At 42.6% G+C, this 21,983-nt stretch overlaps 1 protein-coding gene across 3 annotated transcripts in view; it reads left to right on the top strand.

The window, feature by feature from the left end:
- VPS18 (VPS18 core subunit of CORVET and HOPS complexes) overlaps window positions 1–21,983 on the top strand; it is a 215,181-nt gene that overhangs the window by 96,140 nt on the left and 97,058 nt on the right. For all 3 annotated transcript variants that reach the window (XM_073610191.1, XM_073610190.1, XM_073610192.1), the window contains one exon: window positions 19,769–21,624. In XM_073610191.1, coding sequence (XP_073466292.1) covers window positions 19,769–21,624 — 1,856 coding nt within the window. The remainder of the gene's footprint in view (window positions 1–19,768; window positions 21,625–21,983) is intronic.

Genomic DNA, 21,983 nt, shown 5'->3' with positions numbered 1-21,983 from the left:
AGTCCTGTGTCCCGGGGAGATCCGCGGTGGAGGAGTGGAGAGGGCCGCCGCATATGTTGCTGGAGCCGGCGTCGGCGCCATCTTGGCCTCATGTTGTCCCGCTGGAGCTCCATGCCCAAAGTACTCCGTGATGAGAGGTGGGGGAGCCGAGGATGACCTCGTAGCGTGACCCCTGGAATCTGTGTCTTTAGCCTGACTTTTTGTCCTGCCGGAAGGTCCTAAGAGAGGACAGGCGGCAACGAGTTCAACTATCTGTAGGTGGATTCGCCAAGCTATTATCCAGGCGTATGGGTTAAAACGCAAGGTTCCACCTTGGGATCTAAAAGCACACTCCACTAGAGGGGTTAGTGCATCATGGAGAGTATGCCAACAGGTGTCTATGGCTCAGGTTTGCAAAGCGGCCGCTTGGTCTTCAGTTCATACGTTCACCAGGTTTTACCAGGTGGATGTTAGATCTCAAAAGGAGATTGTCTTTGGCCACAGCGTGTTGGGGCTTGGGGATACTGTTTACCCTCCCCTCAGGTGCATTGCTTTAGGACATCCCAGATAGTCATTACTATGGTGCTCTGTGTCCCGTGATGTACGATAAAGAAAAATGGATTTTTAAAACAGCTTACCTGTAAAATCCTTTTCTTGGAGTACATCACTGGACACAGAGGTCCCTCCCCTCTTTTCTGGGAACTTCATTGCTTGCTACAAAACTGAGGTACTTCCCTTGTGGGAGGGGTTATATGGGAGGAACCTTCTTACTAGTGGTTGCCAGCATCCAATCACCTGAATGTAGCGTATAACCCAGATAGTCATTACTATGGTGCTCTGTGTCCCGTGATGGACTCCAAGAAAAGGATTTTACAGGTAAGCTGTTTTAAAAATCCATTTATTTTATTATTATTGTTACAGCTGTGACAGTCTCTCCTCGGCTGACGAGGAGAAAACAAGCAGCCTGCAACACAGGAGCTGTGGGACACGTGAGAGTTTGAAAACTGACATTAGTTTAGAAGAGCAGAAAGATATATTGGTGGGCTCAAGACTTTATAGGCACAATAATGAGGGTAATATATAGTTAAAATGTTATTTTATTTCGAAATTATTACATAAAAAAAGGGGGAATGGAAGATATAAAAACCAATCACAGTTTACAAATTATGCACTCCATACACATTTGGTTGGTTGGTGAAAAAAGATACACAAAACTTATGAAACCAACAAGAGACATGCAGCTTATTGATCTATATAGTTACAGTACATTTTGTTGAACCAAGCGTTATGTGATGGTGGCAATCAATTTCTGTATGAGCTCGACATGTTGCGCGCCGCATGCGCTTCTTCAGGAGCACAGAATTAGGGTACTGTAATGGATAATACATTTTGTAAAGGAAACAACATCATTTTATGTCTATATATGAACTTATATCTGAACAATAAAGTAGAATGGTAAAAGAAAGGCTGTTCTAATATCAATGGGATATCCGTCCTGAAAACTGACATTACTAATACAGGCAGGACACCTTTTTCCCAGCATTAGGCTGAACTTTATAGCTGCTTTAAATGTCATGACTATATTCAGCGATTAAGTGCAATTTGTTCTGTTTTTGTACTTAGGACTATGCCTACCAAAAAAGACACCACAAAAACCAAACGAGTAAAGGTTTCACCCCCAGTCATTAGGATCTCGAGTCTCATTTCCACTCTGTCATCCTCGCCTGAATTTCCAGTTATGGCAAGCCAGGGTGAGCCATTGGAACAAATTGATGGTGCAACTGCTTCTCACATCTCAGCCCCTGTATATGTGACTGAAGATGTCCTTTCCTCCTCCCTGCAGGGTCTGGAAGGAAGATTTGTGGCTTTAATCGCATCCTCCATTCAAATGGATAGGAAGCGTGCTAGATCTCCCTCCCCCGCTTCAGAACCTTTGCTAGGGGAACAGTGGGCTCAGGATGAGGTTTTACCCTCAGTCGATCAGGAGGAAAACCAAAACGATGATTCCTCTGTGGAGGAAAGATTGGTAGATGAACCTTTTTCAGCCTCACAATCTGAGAAATTGCTTATACAAACTCTTACGGAGATGGTTCGTTCCACTTTTCATGCTCCCCCTAACAGTCTCCTGAAAGCTTGGTTTCTTCCTTGGGTTCCTTAAAACCTTCTCAGCCCCTGCATGCGTTTCCTGCACATCCATTACTAGAACAGCTTTTTTTGCTGAATGGGATCACCCAGGTAAGCGTTTTCTCCCTCCTAAGAGATTTTCAATTCTCTATCCCCTGAAGGAGAAATTCTCCAAAAAATGGAAAGTACCAGCAGTTGAGGCTGCGATTTCCAGTGTGAATAAAGGCCTAACTTTTCCTGTAGACAATGCACAAATGCTTAAGGATCCAACAGATATAAAAGTTGGAATCCCTATTAAAATCTACTTTTTCCTTGGCAGGTGCCGTTACTCAGCCTGCAGTCCCTGCAATAGGCGTCTGTCAATCCCTAAAGGACCAATTTAAACAGGCCCTTAGAGAGATTCCTGCACAACAAGCTCTGGGATTGGCTGAACTACCAAAAGCGTTATGCTTTGCCATAGATGCCATTAAAGATTCTATTCACCAGGCGTCCCGCCTTACGCTTATGCATATGCGTAGAATCCTGTGGTTAAAAAATTGGTCAGCTGAAGCACCATGTAAAAACCTCCTAACTTGGGTTCCTTTTTCATGGGGAGTGACTATTTGGAGAAGACTTGGACAAATATATCCAAACAATTTCTAGTGGGAAAAGTACTCTTTTGCCAGTCAAAAGAAAGTAAAAACGTCCTTCATTTAAACGGGCTCTTTCTCCTGCACCACGGGCTTCCGCCTCTAGGCAGTGGCGACGGCCTCCACCGTCAGATTCTAGAGGAAAGCCTCAGGGTCAGATCCAGGCTCAAAAGAAGTCCTGGGGTCAGAAACCTGCAAAGCAGAATCCTAAAGCCTCATCATGAAGAGGTAACCCCCCTCACCAAGGTGGGGGGGGGAGACTTCTGCAGTTTTCAGAAGTCTAGAAAGAGGAAATTCAGGACAGATGGGTCATCTCCATGGTAACGCTGGGGTGCAAGCTGGCATTTTGGGACTTTCCACCGTCTCACTTCCTGAGGTTAAGTGTTCCCAAAGATCCAGAGAAAAGACAGTTTCTGTTTCAGGCACTAGACCGATTAATATCTTAAGGGGTGATCAAACAGATCCCCACAAAGAGCAAGGTCTGGGGTTTTATTCAAATCTTTTTATGGTACCAAAACCAAATAGGGATGTCAGACCCATTCTAGATCTAAAAAATCTAAACCAGTTGAAGATCCGCTCCTTTCGCATGGAGACGATCAGGTCAGTAGTTTCTATCCTTCTAGGAGAACTTCTAGCATCAATCCACATCAGGGATGCACATCTGCATGTCCCTATATTTCCCGCTCACCAAAAGTTTCTGTGGTTCGAGTTAGAACAACAGCATTTTCAGTTTGTAGCCCTGCCCTTTGGGCTAGCCACAGCACCCTGGGTGTTCACAAAAGTGCTGGCCCCACCTCTAGCCAGGTTAAGGGCACAGGGCATAACAGTCATAGCGAACCTAGATGATCTATTACTAATCGATGAGTTGGTGGCTCGTTTGGAGCAAAGCGTACGCACTACAACCAACTATCTGGAAAGTTTGGGTTGGATTCTCAACCTAGTGAAATCCTCCTTAATACCACTAAAAAGGCTGGAGTACTTGGGTCTGATCATAGACACAGCCCAGGAAAAGGTGTTCTTGCTTCAGGCAAATATTAACTCCATAAGAGAGCTGGTGCGGATGGTCAAGTCAGAAGGCAATCCCTCCATTCGCCTTTGCATGAGGTTGCTAGGAACCATGGTGGCTTCATTCGAAGCAGTTCCCTATGCCCAGTTTCATTCAAGACTGTTGCAAAACAGTATCCTGTCTGCTTGGAACAAAACAATTTAAGATTTAGACTTGCCAATGCGGCTGTCCTCAAGAGTGTCCCAAAGCCTCACTCGGTGGTTACTAACCCAGAATTTGTTGAAAGGAAAATCCTTCAAACCAGTCATCTGGAAAGTGGTAACGACGAATGCTAGCCTTTCAGGCTGGGGAACAGTACTAGAAAAGACAACTGTCCATGGACAGTGGTCAAGAACCGAAAGAACCTTGCCCATCAATATCCTAGAGATTCGGGAAGTGCGTCTGGCTCTATAGGCCTGGACTTTACGGTTACGGGATTGTCCTGTTAGGATCCAATTCGACGGTGCAACAGCTGTGGCCTATATCAATCACCAAGGAGCAAGGGGGCACCAAAAGTTTCTCTCAGCGCTGAGAGAGGTGAACCATATTCTAACTTGGGCAGAAAGGAATGTTCTGTGCCTATCGGCAGTCTTCATTCCGGGAGCAGAGAATTGACAGGTGGACTACTTGAGTCGCCAGCAGTTATTCCCAGGAGAATGGTCTCTTCACCTCGACATATTTCGGGCTGTTTGCCAAAGATGGGGGACTCCGGACATAGATCTTCTAGCGTCCAGGTTCAACACGAAGTTAGTCAACTTTGTGGTCAGAACAAGGGATCCACTCGCATGCGGAACGGATGCGTTGGTGACCCCGTGGGATCAGTTCTCACTTATCTATGCATTCCCCCCTATTCAGTTGCTGCCTCGACTTCTTTGCAGGATCAAGCTGGAAAGAAAGCCAGTAATTCTGGTGGCACCAGCATGGCCCAGAAGGTCATGGTATGCAGAAATCGTAAAGATGGCAGTCGAACAGGAGAGGACGTGTCTCAGCTGAGCTCCTCCAAGGCTTGGACAATCTACCACCATCCAGGCTCCAATCCTCTCCTGAGAGCTTAGTCTCACACCATAACAACCTCCTAGGCCGCTCTGCTACATATCTAGAGAGTTATTTCTCGGTTTGTCTGACCTCTGTATCCCGGGCCTACAGATCGCTCCACACCAGAGAAGCCTGCCGCCATCTTGGGGCCTACGGCCTGATCGCTACCTCCGGCAATCCTTCCCTGTGAACCGGGCACCGTATGGACGATCATCCCGGGTGGGCAGCCCTCCGCCTCCCAGGAAAATAGGGGGAGAAGGCGCCAGTGATCCCGGCCCCTCTGTCCGGCTCCACGGAGGCCTAATTCCATCCTGCGGCCTGCTGATTACCAGAAGCCTCCGACCTGCACTATCTAAGCTCCGGGAGCCGACATACAGTGGATCTGCCCCTCATTGGGTCGCAGTGAGTAACAGTTCCCCCCCCTCACTCACTCCATATCCTTTATTAGCAACGGCGCTCACCCAGCCGGTTACAGCCGTAAGTCCCCGGCTTCGGCCTACTTCTGGAGGGCGGCGGCCATCTTGGTACTCCAGGTACTCCTCCAGCCTCTCTGCTCCATTGACTCATTAAAACTTTCCCACTGCACTCATCCTTCAGCAAGATCCCCCATACATACAGCTGGGCTATATACCTTTTGTTATTTTAAATTTGGATATTTACAATATAGTAAGCTTGATGCCAAGTTACAGCTCTTGTTACAACAAATTACAAATAATGCTCGTTAGAGGTAAACAAGTTAGCTACGGAACTGAGAGGAGAGATCGATCAAATCGGTGAACGTACTAATACTCTCGAAAATAAATTTGATGAGATGATAAATTATGTGCAAGCAATTGAAGAGGAAAACCACAACTTACGTCTATCAGTCTCTCAATTGCAGTTACAGCAAGAGGACTTGGAAAACAGAGAAAGGAGACAAAACTTACGCTTCCGAGGTATCCCGGAAACGGTGGGAGACTCTGATCTACGTACCTATCTTCTGGGTCTCTTTAATACTCTGGCCCCTACAGTGGTGGATATTGATTGGCGCCTTTAATACTCTGGCCCCCAGGCCCCCGGTAGGAGCCAGACCCAGAGATGTCATAGTGAAATTTCATTATTTCAAAAGCAAGGAAGCGCTCACTATTGCCACCCGCAACAAATCCCAATTTACATACAAGGGGGCAAAACTTCAAATCTTCAGCGACCTGTCTCCCATTACCCTTGCCAAACGTAGGAACCTACGCTCAATCACACTCCACCTACAACATCACAAGATCCCATATTACTGGGGCTTTACATTTCGCCTCACCGTATCTAAAGATGGTGTACAGCATACTCTACGTGAGTTACTGGAAGGTGAGGCATTTTTGAAAAGTCTTGGCCTACCTCCACTCCCGGAAGAGGATTTAATCCCTCCAAATAATCAGGCTCGTCCCCCTCCTAATACAACTAGCCGCATCTGGACCCCGGTGAGAGACAAATCCAGGAAACGCTTCTCCACACCTCAGCGTCTTCGTAACTCCAAGCAACCCCCTTGAAAGCTTAACACTTGTTTTCATGGATCCATCCACATTGTACTACTCGGAACATTTTACATGTTCCTAGAGTAGTAGAAGTTAATACTCTGATCTATTATAACTTTTCTTTTTTAGACACCTACCCTGCTCCTTTTGGTTTTGTTTTCTTTTTTTTACACAAGGGTAAAACTATTTTTTCTTAATCTGCGTAGTCTTATAGCTAATGTCCATTCTTCCTCCCCGGTCATGAGTGATTCAGTTGACAGACCGTTCAGTACACCTCGCTGACTTGTTAATCACTTTTTGTAATGGCAGAATCTACTTTTAATGATAACGAGCTCATGAGGTGAGCGGCGGGTACTTCCCAGTTCTCTACCTAGAGTCTCCTGATGGAAGTCCGTATACGCCCCTACCTGGCCTTGACATTTGTTCAAGGCCTCCTGAGACGCAATTGCCTCTCAGGCCTTAGAGAATTTTTGTTTTTATTGTTTTTCCAGTTGGTTCTTGTTTTTTTTTTTTTTTTTTTTTTTTTTTTTTCTTGTTTTTTTCCTTTTTTTTTCTATGTTCAAGGATATCACTCTGGTGCTAAGGATGCAAATGTCTTATTCCTACCTTTCTAACCAAATGCAATTTTATTACAGGTTATGTCTGCTGATATGTGGGTATGTTTCTTTATCCCTTGGTGTCTGTAACCTTACAAAAGCGAATCTATTGGGTCTATACATATGGCTTTGAAAATTATGTCGTATAATGTTAATGGTCTGGGTTCCGTCCGTAAGCGCTGGATGGCTCTGAAGGATTTCAGGGCCTCTGACGCAGATGTGGTGATGGTTCAAGAGACCCATTTTAAGTCTACTGGTACGCTCAAATTTGCCTCAAGGTATTTCCCCACTTCCTTCCTTGCCTCGGATCACTCGGGCAAGGCGGGAGTGGCGATTTTGATTAGGAAGTCATGTCCTATTAAGGTAAAAAGATCTTATGCTGACCCTCTCGGTAGATATCTCATTCTGGATTGTGATTATGTGACTACATCGTTTTCTCTCATTAATGTTTATGCTCCTAATACAGGCCAGATTAAATTCCTTAACACATTGTTTGATTCTCCTCACTACCCATCGCAACCTTTCATGATTATAGGAGGGGATTTCAATCTGGTTATGTCCCCCAATAGAGACAGACAAACCCTTTTTAATACCATGCCTTCTAAAAAGATTTCATCCCAAGCTAACTCTTTTCGCAAATGTATAAGATCTCATCGGTTATTCGACTCATGGAGGATCAGACATCCCTCCTCTAAACAGTTCACCTTCTATTCCTCGGCCCACAAAATGTACTCACGCCTTGACCACTTCTTTATATCGGCCCCACTCATATCTTATGTGGCTGAGGTTGATATATCACCTATTACATGGTCGGACCATGCTCCCATTATGTTACATCTTGTGCTTTCCCAGGCCTACCCTAAGTCATGTCATTGGCGCCTAAACGACCATCTACTACAATCTGAGGTCTCACGTAATATACTGGCAAAAAATTTAGAAGAATATTTTCAACATAACATAGGGTCAGTCTCAGATTTCTCCACACTTTGGGAAGCACATAAAACTGTCTTCCGCGGCGCCTGCATAGCCGAAAGCTCCAGGATAAAGAAAGATAGAAATAGTCTTTTACAATCTCTTACCTCTGCTTTGGTTGCTGCGGAGCGGAGACTGTTGAGAGGCCCTACAGTTTCAAAACTACGCAGGGTAATCTCTCTTAGGGAGCAAATCAAATCACTTCATCTGGGCAGGGCAGTCAGATCTTTACTATGGACAAAACAGAAGTTTTACGAGTATTCAAACAAACCGCATAGAATGCTAGTTAATAAACTCCGTCCACGTCCTTTCAACTCATTCCCTGATTTCCTTCAGCAGACAGATGGGTCTAGAGTTTACTGTCCCCGTGGAATGTCTAGCGCCTTCGGCAAATTTTTACCATAAATTATATAATTGCCTCACTCCTGAGCATGGTTTTAAATTTGCTCAGGAAAAATTTAAAACATTTTTTTCTAATATAAAACTCCCGAAGCTGACTTCGGAAGACTTGGACAGTTTGAATATAGATATAACGACTGAAGAACTTTTGTCCATAGTTAAGAAACTCCCATTACACAAATCACCCGGCCCTGACGGTTTACCCTATTTTTATTACAAATCTTTTTTTGATATTCTATCTCCACACATGCTAACCCTCTATGAATCCCTGCTTAAAGGTATATCTCCTATCTCACAATTCTCTCATTCATTTATCTCTCATTCCGAAGCCGGGTAAGGATCCCTCTACCCCAGATAATTATAGGCCGATAGCTCTTCTAAATTCAGATTATAAGATTTTTACAAAAATTCTTGCATCCAGGTTATCTAGGAATATCCCCAAATTGATTTCATAAGGACTAAGTAGGTTTTGTGCCTGGTAGACACGCGGGGGACAACACCCGTCGTACAATAAATCTGATAGATCTTTTAGATAGAACCTCTAGACAGGCGTTGATCTTGAGTTTAGATGCACAAAAGGCCTTCGATAGGTTAAGCTGGCCCTATATGTTCAATGTTTTAGAGACGTATTGCTTTAGGGGTCCTTATCTGAAGGCTTTGAAGGCTATATATTCAACAATCACAGCTCAAGTACAGATGTCATCCTTCTTGTCACCAAGCTTCCCCATGACTAATGGTACTCGGCAGGGTTGTCCTTTGTCGCCATTGCTTTTTATTCTCTGCCTGGAACCCCTGGCCGAGTCCATCCGCACCCATCCGGATATTTGGGGGGTGGTAATGCGACAAGGGGAATATAAACTATCACTCTTCGCGAATGACATCTTGCTCACGATCACCAATCCAATGATTTCTCTCCCCTCTCTACACAAATTGTTGTCCTCCTTCGGGGCCATTTCGGGCTATAAGGTTAACACGTCTAAAACTGAAGCTCTGCCCATACATATCCCATTACCCATATTATCACAACTCAAAGAGTCCTATCCCTATAAATGGTGTAAAACCTCCCTCAAATATTTTGGTGGTATTCTCACCCCATCCTACTCTTCTCTTTACTCTGCTAACTTTCCTCCCTTAGTTCTGGAAATTAATAAATCCTTGAGGATTTGGGCTAAGTATCCGTTATCCTTATTGGGCAGGATAAACGTTTTAAAAATGTCTATTTTACCTAGACTGTTATACCATTTTGAAACGTTACCAATTGCTTTGCCCTCATCCCAATTAAAGACACTTCAATGTAACTTTCTTAAGTTCATATGGGGCGATAGGGCTCACCGTATAGCCAGTTCGGTGGTGTTTGCTCCGAGGTCCAGGGGTGGAATGGGTGCACTGGACATTTTCAAATATTATGCCTCACATTTAAGGCCTATTATTTCCTGGTCCTCCCTGTTTGCTCCAAATCAATGGTCTGCTATTGAGAAGGGTGTGATATACCCGGTTCACCCATGTACCTTGGTTTGGGAGGATTCCTTTTCTATGGATCCCACGTTTAGACACCAGTGCACTGGCCCAATGAATTTTACTATAACCATTTGGCGTAAATGTCTTAAATACCAACTCGCCTCACCCTGCTCCCCGCTCATCAATGTACTGTTTAACCCACTCATACCAGACAGTTTGTCCTTGAGCAGGATCTTCCCATGGCTTAACGCCTCCCTTTTCCAACTTCGAAATTTAGTACACCCGGTTACGCGAAAGTTACATCCCTTTGACACCTTACGTGAGAAATTCAATATCCCTCCCCTACTTTTTTACTTCTACCTGCAGGTTAGGCACTTTTTCCACTCTAAATCTTCATCATTATCCCTCGAAAGTCCAACTAATTTCGAATACATATGCGCTCAAGGGCCCCACCAGCTACACTTAATATCTTCCATTCATCGTATCCTTCATGAGTCGACACCTCTGACTGAGACCATGCATCATTATATGGGAAAGTGGTCCCATTTGTTAGGCAGATCTATTTCAATTCAGTTATGGGATAAGATTTGGTCTTCTGTTTCCAAGTCCTCCAAGTGTGTGACCCAACGGGAGACTTCTATGAAAATTCTTATGTTTTGGTATAGAACCCCTGATGTTGTTCATAAATACGACCCCTCAGTCTCGCCGCGCTGTTGGCGTTGTGGGATTGACACGGGTTCCTTATTCCATATATTTTGTCAGTGTTCAAGGATACAACCTTTTTGGGGTGAGGTGAGGCTCCTGATACAGAAAGTGTTGGATAAATCTCTCCCATTAGACCCATTACACTATTTGTTAGGCCTTCCTTTCCCTGGCTTAACCAAAAGAGCTAACCGGCTTCTTTCTTACATACTACTGGCTGCCAAACGACTTATTCCCCTATGTTGGCTGTCCAATGCCCCTCCCCCTTGGCCCAAATTTTTACAATTAGTAACTGATATCCGAAGGATGGAATATCTAACGGCCTCAGTACATGACACTATCCCCCAATTTGAAAAATTGTGGGAACCCTGGGATAAGTCGGAATTTGGGACTCCTATGCCAAACACCGTTGTTTAAGTTTTTTTACTGGCATAGGCATCCCATATGATCATGAAATTCCACCCCCCCCACTTGCCCCATTTTTCACTGGTGCTATTTAGAACTTATTATTCCATACCACATATCTTTCATAGAATTTATGTTCTTCTCTTTTATGTAACTAACTTACAGTTTTGATCCTGCACTTCTATTCTAGGACTACTTTTTTTCTACATCCTGGACATAATGTACAGAGCGGCTCGTGCTCTGTAACTGTGAACTCTGTTCCTATGTACTTACCTTGTTTTGTTATAAAGATGTTCTCAAAAACTTTATATTTTATACTCTATATTGTACAACATTACTGCTGTACATGTTCATTCTACAATGTTAAAAATCTAATAAAAATACAATTATAAAAAAAAGATGGCAGTCGAGGGCCCATGTTCCTTCCCACTACGGCCAGATCTGCTCTCACAGGGACCGATATTCCATCCTTCCTTACGGTCTCTAAATTTAACAGCTTGGCTATTGAAACCCACATTCTGAAGAAACATGGGCTTTCCAGGTCAGTTATCTCTACCCTGATTAATGTAAGGAAGTCAGCTTCCAGAACTATATATTATAGGGTCTGGAGGGCTTATGTTTCCTGGTGTAAATCCAAGGGTTGGCACCCTCGGAGATATATCATAGGCAGAATTCTTGCCTTTCTACAATTAGGGGTAGAAATGAAATTGGCCTTGGGTACTATTAAGACCGATAAAGCTGAGACTTGGCCTTTATTTCAAAGACCACTTGCTACACATTCTTTAGTCTGGGGTTTTATACAAGGGGTAATGCGGCTTGATCCGCCTGTTAAACCTCCCTTGAATCCTTGGGACCGGAACGTAGTTTTGTCTGTGTTACAAAAACAGCCATTTGAACCGATACAACGTATTCCCTTAATCCTTTTGACAAGGAAGTTGATATTTTTGATTGCTATATTCTCAGCAAGGAGGGTTTCGGAATTGGCTGCTCTTTCTTGTATAGAGCCATATTTGATTTTTCGGGAGGACAGAGTGGTGTTACACTCTTGTCCGGACTTTTTGCCGAAAGTAGTTTTCAGGTTTTCACCTGAACCAAGATATTGTCCTGCCATTGTTTTTTCCAAAACCATCGTCCAGGGAAGAAAAGTCACTACATTGTCTGTCTTGATGTGGCGAGAGCAGTGAAAATCTATTTAAGGGCAACTGCTCAGATTCGTAAGACTGATGTCTTATTTATTCTGCCAGAAGGTCCTAAGAAAGGACAGGCAGCATCGAAATCCACTGTCGCTAAGTGGATTCGGCAAGTGATAATTCAAACTTATGATTTAAGGGGTAAGATTCCCCCTTTTCAAGTTAAGGCGCACTATAGGCCTCCATAGCTCAGATCTGTAAGGCCGCAACTTGGTCTTCAGTGCATACATCCACAAAATTTTATCAACTGGCTGTAAGGAAGTATGAGGATATCGCCTTCGGGCGCAGTGTGCTGCAGGCAGCAGTATAGTTCCTCAAGTCTGGGGGTACCCTCTGGGTTGTGTCTACCTCCCCTCAAGTGGCATTGTTATGGGACGTCCCATTAAGTAATTACTTAAAGTGATACTAAAGGTTTGTTTGTTTTTTTTTTTTTTTGTTTTTTTTACCTGTTCCTTTAAGGTAGCGTACTGTTGGTTCACTTACCTTTTTCCTTCGTTTTTCTTTTTAAATGCCTCTTTTTGGTGTGCGATTTTGGAACTTCCTATTCCTCTTCTACAAGATTGCCCCCTCATCCAAGCAGTTCTGCCTGGGGTTTGTTATACGTGCGAGCACCCTCCCTTGGGGCTAGATGCCTGCGGTGAGACGCTGTCTGCGTTCAACGGCAGGGGAGCCGCGGGCGTGTCTAAGATGCTGTAGCTCCGCCTCCCACACCGAAGGCTGTGATAGACATGAGAACAAGGCTTGTTCTCATTCTTTCACACAGTGAACAAGCGGCACTGCGCATGTGCGATGCCGCTAAGCTTTAAGGGAATTGTAGTTCCCATGAAGGCGTGACGTTGCGTCAGGAAATGTGCTCCAAAAACCAGAAGCCTAGAATATCATACAGAGAGTCAAAAAGGAAGTGCAGAAAAAATATGTATATAACAGGTAAATAAAATAATTCAGGAGATATATTAGCTAGATTACTGATGTATGCAGCATATAGATAGGATGTTGGTTAAAAAAAAATGTAGCTTTACAACCCCTTTTAAGGCTCTGTGTCCCATGATGTACGATAAAGAAAATAGCATTTTTATTACCGCTTACCTGTAAAATTCTTTTCTTTTCTTGGAGTACATCATGGGACACAGAGGTCCCTCCCCTCTTTTTTGGGATTTAAGTATATTACTTTGCTACAAAAACTGATGTGCTCCTGGGAGGAGGAGGGGGTTATATGGGGAGTGAACTTCCTGGATTGGGTATAACCAGTGTCCATCAACTGAAGGTGCCCTATAAATCATTTACGTAATTACTAAACCACTTAAAGTGGATATAAACCCGAAAATGTTTTATTTTTTTTTTTTTAATTCATAATGTAGAGTATAAGATTTCCTATCATTTGAGCCCAGTCTTGCCACAAAAAGTTAATCCAGCTCTGAGCAATGCTCTTTTATTGTTCAGTGAGATAAATCTTGACAAACAGAGAGAAACTTTGTCAAATCCTACCCCTTGCTGTGAGTGACAGGTGATTTACAAATCTTGTGCGCTAGCCTAAGACATGCATTTTTTTTTTTTTAAATTCCCATCCCCACTCCTTTCTTCAGCAGCTCTTCAAGGATTGGCTGTTCCACACCTCAGCATGATTTGGCATGCTGAAGTCATGTGGTTTATTTCCTGTCTTTTCACTGGATGTTAAAGATCATAGCAGAAGTTCAGTGTAAGAAATACACAGGAGAAATGCATATTGACAAGGGGAGTGTAGAGGTGGGCGGGGAGTGTACTGATATCACGACTCCACCCACCGAGCTCCAGACAACAGACCCACCCGCAGAATATGCAGTTTTTCGGGTCTCATAACTGAGGGGAGACATTTAACCGGTAAAGATACTTGCAGGAGGCATGTATATCCTTATAGATAACCCCTATGGCAGTAGTTTAGAAAGGATGACATTGGGTTTACATCCACTTTAAGTACTAGCCTTGTTTTGAGTTATTAGGGTTTACAAGTACCCCTTCCCGCCGACCGAACGCACATATGCGTACTCGGCTTTCCGGGGTTATACCGGGATGATGCCCGCAGCTGCAGGCATCATCCCGGTACCGTTGTTTACAGCGGGCGATCGGCTACCCGTGTATAACAACCGATGCGGCTAAAAGCCGCTTGGCTGTTATACCGGAGGAGCGGGAGGGGACACCCCCCCTCCCGCCGCCTCCCGCCGCTGTTACCGGGCCTCCCGTGCGATCGGGAGGCACGGTGTCCGTTCGGCTGCCTTCGGCGGCTGGGGGCGGGCTGGAACGAAGCTGCGAGTGGCTTCGTTCCAGCCTTCTTGTTGTAAATGCGGAAGCGACGTCATGACGTCACTTCCCGTTTACTCGGCTGCCAATGGCGCCGAATTTAAAAAAGTACACAGTATTCAGAATCGCCGTTTTCGGCGATCTGAATACTTTGAAGTGTAAAGGAGGGATGGGGGGTCTTTTAGACCCCCGATCTATCCATAAAGAGTACCTGTCACCACATATTACTGTCACAAGGGATGTTTACATTGCTTGTGACAGCAATACAAGTAAAAAAAAAAAAAATTTTAAACACAATTTATAAAGTACAAAATAAATAAATTAAATAAAAAAAAAAAAAAAAGAAAAAAATTTTAAAGTGCCCATGTCCCCGCGAGCTCGCGCAGCGAAGAAAACGCATACGGAAGTCGCGCCCGCATATGTAAACGGTGTTCAAACCACACATGTGAGGTATCGCCGCGATCGTCAGAGCGAGAGCAATAATTCTAGCCCTAGACCTCCTCTGTAGCTCAAACCTGGTAACCGTAAAAAAATTTTAAATCGTCGCCTATGGAAATTCAAAGGTACCGTAGTTCGTCGCCATTCCACGAGTGCGTGCAATTATAAAGGGTGACATGTTTGGTATCTATTTACTCGGCGTAACATCATCTTTCACATTATACAAAAAAATTGGGGTAACTTTACTGTTTGGATTTTTTAAAATTCATGAAAGTGTCACTTTTCCAAAAATTTGCGTTTAAAACACCGCTGCACAAATACCGTGTGATAAAAAATATTGCAACAATCGCCATTTTATTCTCTAGATTCTCTGCTAAAAAAATATATATAATGTTTGGGGGTTCTAAGTCATTTTCTAGCAAAAAATACGGATTTTAACTTGTAAACACCAAGTTTCAAAAATAGGCTTAGTCATGAAAGGGTTAAAACAGTTTTTTTTGCTAGAAAATTACTTAGAACCCCCAAACATTTTATATTGTCTTTTTTCTAACACCCTAGAGAATAAAATGGCGGTCATTGCAATACTTTTTTCACACCGTATTTGCGCAGCGGTCTTACAATCCCACTTTTTTTGGAAAAAATTCACTTTTTTGAATAAAAAAAATAAGACCGCAGTAAAGTTAGCCCAATTTTTTTTTATATTGTGAAAGATAATGTTACGGCAAGTAAATACCCAACATGTCACGCTTCAAAATTGCGCCCGCTCGTGGAATGGCGTCAAACTTTTACTCTTAAAAATCTCCATAGGCAACGTTTAAAAAAATTCTACAGGTTGCATGTTTTGAGTTACAGAGGAGGTCTAGGGCTAGAATTATTGCTCTCACTCTAACGATTGTGGCAATACCTCACGTGTGTTTGTCCACCGTTTTCAAATGTGGGCACTACTCGTGTATGCGTTCGCTTCTGCGTGTGAGCTCGTCGATACAGGGCACTTTAAAAATGTTTTTGTTATTTATTTTACTTGATTTTATTTATTTTTTCACTGTTTTAAAAAAAAAAAAAAAAAATTCGGGTCACTTTTATCCCTATTACAAGGGATGTAAACATCCCTTGTAATAGAAAAAAGCATGGCAGGTCCTCCTAAATATGAGATCTGGGGGCAAAAAGTCCTCGGATCTCATATTTGGACTAAAATGCAATAAAAAACATTTTTTTAAATGGCCCTTTTAAGACGTATGGGCAGAAGTGACGTTTGTGACCTCGCTTCCGGCCCTACTATGGTATGGAGAAGGGTGGGAGCCATCTTCCCCTCACTTGTTTCCATTCCCGGCCACGAACAGGTCCCGATCGCCTCCGCCGCTGCCGATGGCTCCAGTAAGCGGCGGAGGGTGCAGGAGAGTGGCTGGAGGGGGGGGCCCTCTCCCGCCGCCGATAACTATGACCTCGCGGCGAATCCGCCGCAGAGACCACCATTATCGTAAACACGACCGGCTCCTGAAGAGATGGATACCTCGGTTGTGGCAGCAGCTGCTGCCGTTACCAAGATATCTATCTTCAAAGTGCCGACATATATGTACAGGAGCTGGTCGGCAAGTGGTTAAGGCTCTGTGTCCCATGATGTACTCCAAGAAAAAGATTTTACAGGTAAACTGTTATAAAAATCCTGTTTTTCCAAGCCTTAGCAAAAGTTTGGCTACTAGAAGCATATTCAGTATGGCCATTTTTAATTGGGGGTTTAATTCTACTGATGCTTTTTAGCTAAAATGTATGTGTATTGTTATAGTATTTTAGTATACTGAAACACTTTACCCCCTAGTCCACCTCCAAATGATTCATTTTTTGTAACAGTCACCCTTCTATAATACAGTTGTAAACAAATCATATGCTGCAGTGTTTTGCCATTTTATCATATTTACGTATTCTGTTTTTTAAGGCTTCATGCAGATGGATGCAATTTCTTGTGCAGTGTGAAGACACTGTGTATTGCTTGTGCCTGGGATGTGCTAGAGCTGTGTACAGCCACCCAGAGACGTGATAATATAAAATAAGATGAAAAATCTGCGCTTAGGTCTAAAGGGCAATAGGTGTGCAGCCTACCCTGCTAGATCTCCAAGAAGGAGACTAGAGTGTGAATAAAAATAAAATTAAGAGTAATATGGCGCTACCTATATAAAATAAACAAACCACAGACCCATATCATTAATGTGGTGTGACATACCACTAAGTGATGAGATAAAAATGTGCAACTAATGAATGTGATAAAAAATGGTGATCAGCGACAAGCCTAAATAGCTAGAATCGCTATGCAGTAAATATGTAGTGAAATGTGCTACTATGGTAATATATACTACTACTAATATCATAGAAAAGGCATGTGACAGAATTGTAATACACTAACCATAAGTGATAATGGCAGTGATAAATAGAAAGTAACTATATCCAGAAAGAGTACTCGAAGACATATACAAATATTCAAAATAAACCCCAGAAAAACAAGGGATCCAGTCCCAATATATGTGAAAAATAGATGTGAGATATAAAAAGATAGACCAAGTCCAAGTTGTAACATCCAAACTCCTTCAAAGACCAACAAAGCAAGAGTCTTTTATAATTCTTAGATACTAGGTGACTTTTGGTGCTCCCCCTCTTGGGTCCCCACTTACTAGCTCCAATCACCCCTACAGGGGTATCTCGCATGTAGGACAGCCTTAGTGCCCAGATGGTGTTTCCAGCATTGATATCCAACTTCTATGAATCGCCTAAGGATATCTCTCGTCTGGATCAGATTGGTGCAGGTGGAATCTCCAGGGGTAAAACACCCAGCTATACTTCTTAATCTCACCACTTTCCAGTGCAGATAGGGGTATTCATGCGCAAAAAAAAAAAATGGGATAAGGGCTCCCATAGTGTAGTATCAAAAATTTGAAAAATGTTTTTATTTAAAATAACCAGCGGGAAAAAAAAAACCAAATGTATAAACAGAATCTAAAAAAGTTTTAAAAATATAAATATAAACAAGCATTCCACATGCTGAAATATCCGCAAAGAAGATCTACGTCTATGGGAGAGTTATAGCTCCAGAGCCGTGGTTCCCGTTAGCGGCGTGCGTGGCAGCTGCATTCCACAGGCTTCCTAAGCCGCCATTACACCCGGAAGCGACGTCAGTATTTGACTCTGCCTTACATACGTTTCGTTCTCAAACGTCTTCTGAGGCCACCTCAGAAGAGGCGGCTTAGGAAGCCTGTGGAACGCAGCTAGCTGGCACGCACACCGCTAACGGGAACCACAGCTCTGGAGCTATCACTCTCCCATAGACGTAGATCTTCTTTGCGGATATTTCAGCATGTGGAATGCTTGTTTATATTTATATTTTTAAAACTTTTTTAGATTCTGTTTATATATTTGTTTTTTTCCCTGCTGGTTATTTGAAATAAAAACATTTTCCAAATTTTTTATACTATACTAAGGGAGCCCTTATCTATTTTTGCATGAATACCCCTATCTGCACTGGAAAGTGGTGAGAGAAAGAAGTATAGCTGGGTGTTTTACCCCTGGAGATTCCACCTGTACCCAATCTGATCCAGACGAGAGATATCCTTGGGCGATCCATAAAAGTTGGATATTGGATGACAATACTGGAAACACCATCTGAGCACTAAGGCTGTCCTACATGCGAGATACCCCTGTAGGGGTGATTGGAGCTGGTGAGTGGGGACCTAAGAGGGGGAGCACCAAAAGTCACCTGGATTTTTCCTGTGTTCATAGTCACAATAGGAAGTCACCAAGCATCTAAGAATTATAAAAGACTCTTGTTGGTCTTTGAAGGAGTTTGGATGGTACTACTTGGACTTGGTCTATCTATTTATATCTCATAGTTACTTGTATTTATCACTGCCATTATCACTTATGGTTAGTGTATTACATTTCTGTCACATGCTTTTTCTATGATAGTAGTGGTATATATTACCATAGTAGCACATTTTCACTACATAGGCGATTTAGGCTTGTCGCCTTTTTACTGCATAGCGATTTAAGGCTTGTCGCTGATCACCATTTTTTATCACATTCATTCGTTTTTTATTTTTATCTCATCGCTTAGTGGCATGTCACATCACATTAATGATATGGGTCTGTTTGTTTATTTTATATAGGTAGCACCATATTAATTTTATTTTTATTTTTACCCAGAGACAGGAATGGGTGAAGGCAGCTGTATGCAGCTCTGCATTGCTTTTTGTGTAAAGTAGCACATGCGTACAGACGTAATGTACCAAAAGCACACGTCTGTGCACTTCTTTGTGCCAGTAGCAGCACATAGCTACAGGTATATGGCTTTTACCCATTCATGACTATGGGTGGATGTATGCATCTCTAGGACATCCCAGACATCAGAAATATGCAGCCTCTTTACATTGCACTGGCATATGTGTTCATGTAGTTTTTGACTTTTTTTATTTTTTGTCTGTTTTCCTTTATTTTCACCTGTTTTGATCCTGCTAGAAGGAAAAGGGAAAAAAAAAACGAGTTAATAATTTGATGAGAACCTTCACATTATTTTTAAATGTCCTCTTTCTTTTCTTTTCTCTCTCTCTCTTTCCCTTTCTCTCTTTCTCTCTTTCTCTCTTTTTCTCTCTTTTTCTCTTTCTTTTTCTTTCTTTCTCAAATCATTGTTTGTCTCTATTTTGCATTAGTCCAACACATCCCCACACAATTAAAGTTCTGCAGTCAGGGATGCTCACACTCCCTGAGCAGAGCACTTGGAATGCAGCTAACTTTATGAATCATTTTAACTATATAGAAGGAAGAACAAAATGTAGTTCCATTGTGCTGGTCACTGTACAAATGTTATACTGTCGTTCTTGTTTATGGATTGGCAAATGTATCCCTGTACATCTTTTTTTTTTTTTTTATGGTGACATATGTCTTACAGTTTTAGTTCATAGCAGTGTTGATGAAATTGTACTGTTCTCTTTTTTGACAATCCTGGATCTCATTTTGTAATCCTTTTTTATTTCAGGGTCCCATCTTCTGATTGCTCTGAACACTAGTGAGTGCCTATATCTCAATCGAAATGCCCAGAAAGCACGTTTTCTTTCTCGATGGAAGGGCCATATAATTGAAAGCATTGGGTGGAACAAGTTTCTAGGTAATGAGACGTCCACAGGTCCTATTCTGGTGGGCACTGCACAGGGTCAAATCTATGAAGCGGAAATCTTTATAACTGAAAGTAGTCTTTTTGGCACCAACCCTGACCAATACTTTAGATACCTTCACACCCTGGAGGAGGAAACTGGTCCTGCACCAGTTTGCTGCCTTGAAATTAACAGAGGATATGAAAACCGTTTCTGCGCCATTGCAACAACTCGTAAAAGACTTTTCCAGTTTGCTGCTAAAATAACTGAAGGTAATGAACAACATGGGTTTGCACCCCTTTTTAGTCAGCCTGCCGATGACCTACCAAGTATCCAGGAGTTTCCAGGTAACCTTGGCTACAGTGAAATAGCTTTCTATACTCCAAAACTCCGCACCTACCCAACCTCTTTTGCTTGGATGATGGGAAATGGAGTACTTTATGGTACGCTAGACTTCTCTCGTCCTGATTCAGTGCTGACAGGTGTTCAGGTTTGGGAGTACCCATCCAGCACTGACAAACCAATGTCTATTGTGCTCACACAGTTTCATTTCTTACTCTTGCTGCCTGACAGGATCAAAGCTATTTGTACTTTAAATGGGCAGGTTGTGTTTGAAGATGTGTTTACAGAGAAGTTTGGCCCATTGAAAAGGATGATGAAAGATCCTGTTATAGGGCAAATTTGGATTTATACAGAAAGGGCAGTCTTTCGATATCATGTCGAACGTGAGTCAAGAGATGTTTGGAAGATGTACATGAACATGGGCAAATTCGACTTGGCTAAAGAGTTTTGCAAGGATCGCCCTGAATGCATGGACATGGTTTTGGCTAAGGAAGCTGAACATTGCTTCCATAATAAAAAATACAAAGAGAGTGCAAAATGTTATGCTCTCACTCAGAATTACTTTGAAGAAATAGCACTTAAATTCATTGAAGCAAAACAAGAAGACGCACTAATGGAATTTCTCCTGAAAAAGCTATCCAACTTGAAACCTTCAGAGAAGATACAAATTACTTTACTAACTACTTGGTTGACAGAGTTGTATCTAAATTGCCTGGGAACCTTAGAAAGTGACACATCAAAAAGAAGCTTGTATCTAAAAACCCGTGATGAATTCAGGGGTTTTCTCAGCAGTCCTCGAAATAAAGAATGCCTCTTCAATAACCGTGCTTCTATACATGACCTTCTGGCCAGCCACGGTGACACAGAAAACATGGTATATTTTGCTGTTTTAATACAAGACTATGAACGAGTTGTAGCTCATCACTGCCAACATGATGATTATGATGAAGCGCTTCATGTTCTCACAAAGCATAGAGATGAAAAGCTTTTCTACAAATTTTCACCAGTCTTAATGCAGCATATACCTATGAAGGTTGTTGACTCTTGGATCATGATGGGCAAAAGACTGGATCCAAAGAATCTTATCCCTGCCCTTGTTAATTACAGTCAAGGTGCTGGTACTCACATAAATGAAGCCATTAGGTATATGCAGTTTTGTGTTTATGAACTCAAGGAAACTGAACAAGCCATCCACAACTATTTGTTATCATTGTACGCTCAGTTTCGACCAGAGTCCCTCCTCTCATATTTGGAAATCGCGGGCACCAATCCCAACACAATTTACTATGACCTAAAATATGCTCTGCGTCTCTGTGCAGAACATGGACACCATCATGCCTGTGTCCATGTCTACAAAGTCATGGGGCTGTATGAAGAAGCAGTGGATCTAGCGTTAAAGGTATAGTTTTGTAATCTGTTTTAACTAACAATGATACTAACTTCCATCTGTATATTTCCTCTGTATGCTTATCTGTTTGCCTAGAGTTCAACTTTTAGCCCCCGATCACAACGGTATGACTTGCGATTTTACAATTCGTACCTAAAGTAGTGTCTAATGTGTTTGATTTCAAGTAGTGTGATTTGAGAAGTAGTTGATGCATTGCTTTTTCAGAACTTCAGCATAATTTCACTGCCAAAGATTATATTGTAAATCATGCTGGAAATTAACCCATTGCTACTTAAACTTTTGTTCATAACATCACTGTTCCTCCCTGTGACATGGACAGCCCCTGTTAAGTTTGCCTTTGAAATGAAAGC

This window comes from Aquarana catesbeiana, linkage group LG13, assembly GCF_042186555.1.
Source record: "Aquarana catesbeiana isolate 2022-GZ linkage group LG13, ASM4218655v1, whole genome shotgun sequence".
NCBI lineage: Eukaryota > Metazoa > Chordata > Amphibia > Anura > Ranidae > Aquarana > Aquarana catesbeiana.
Note: the sequence above shows the minus strand (reverse complement) of the source record. Positions and strands in the feature narration are given on the sequence as shown.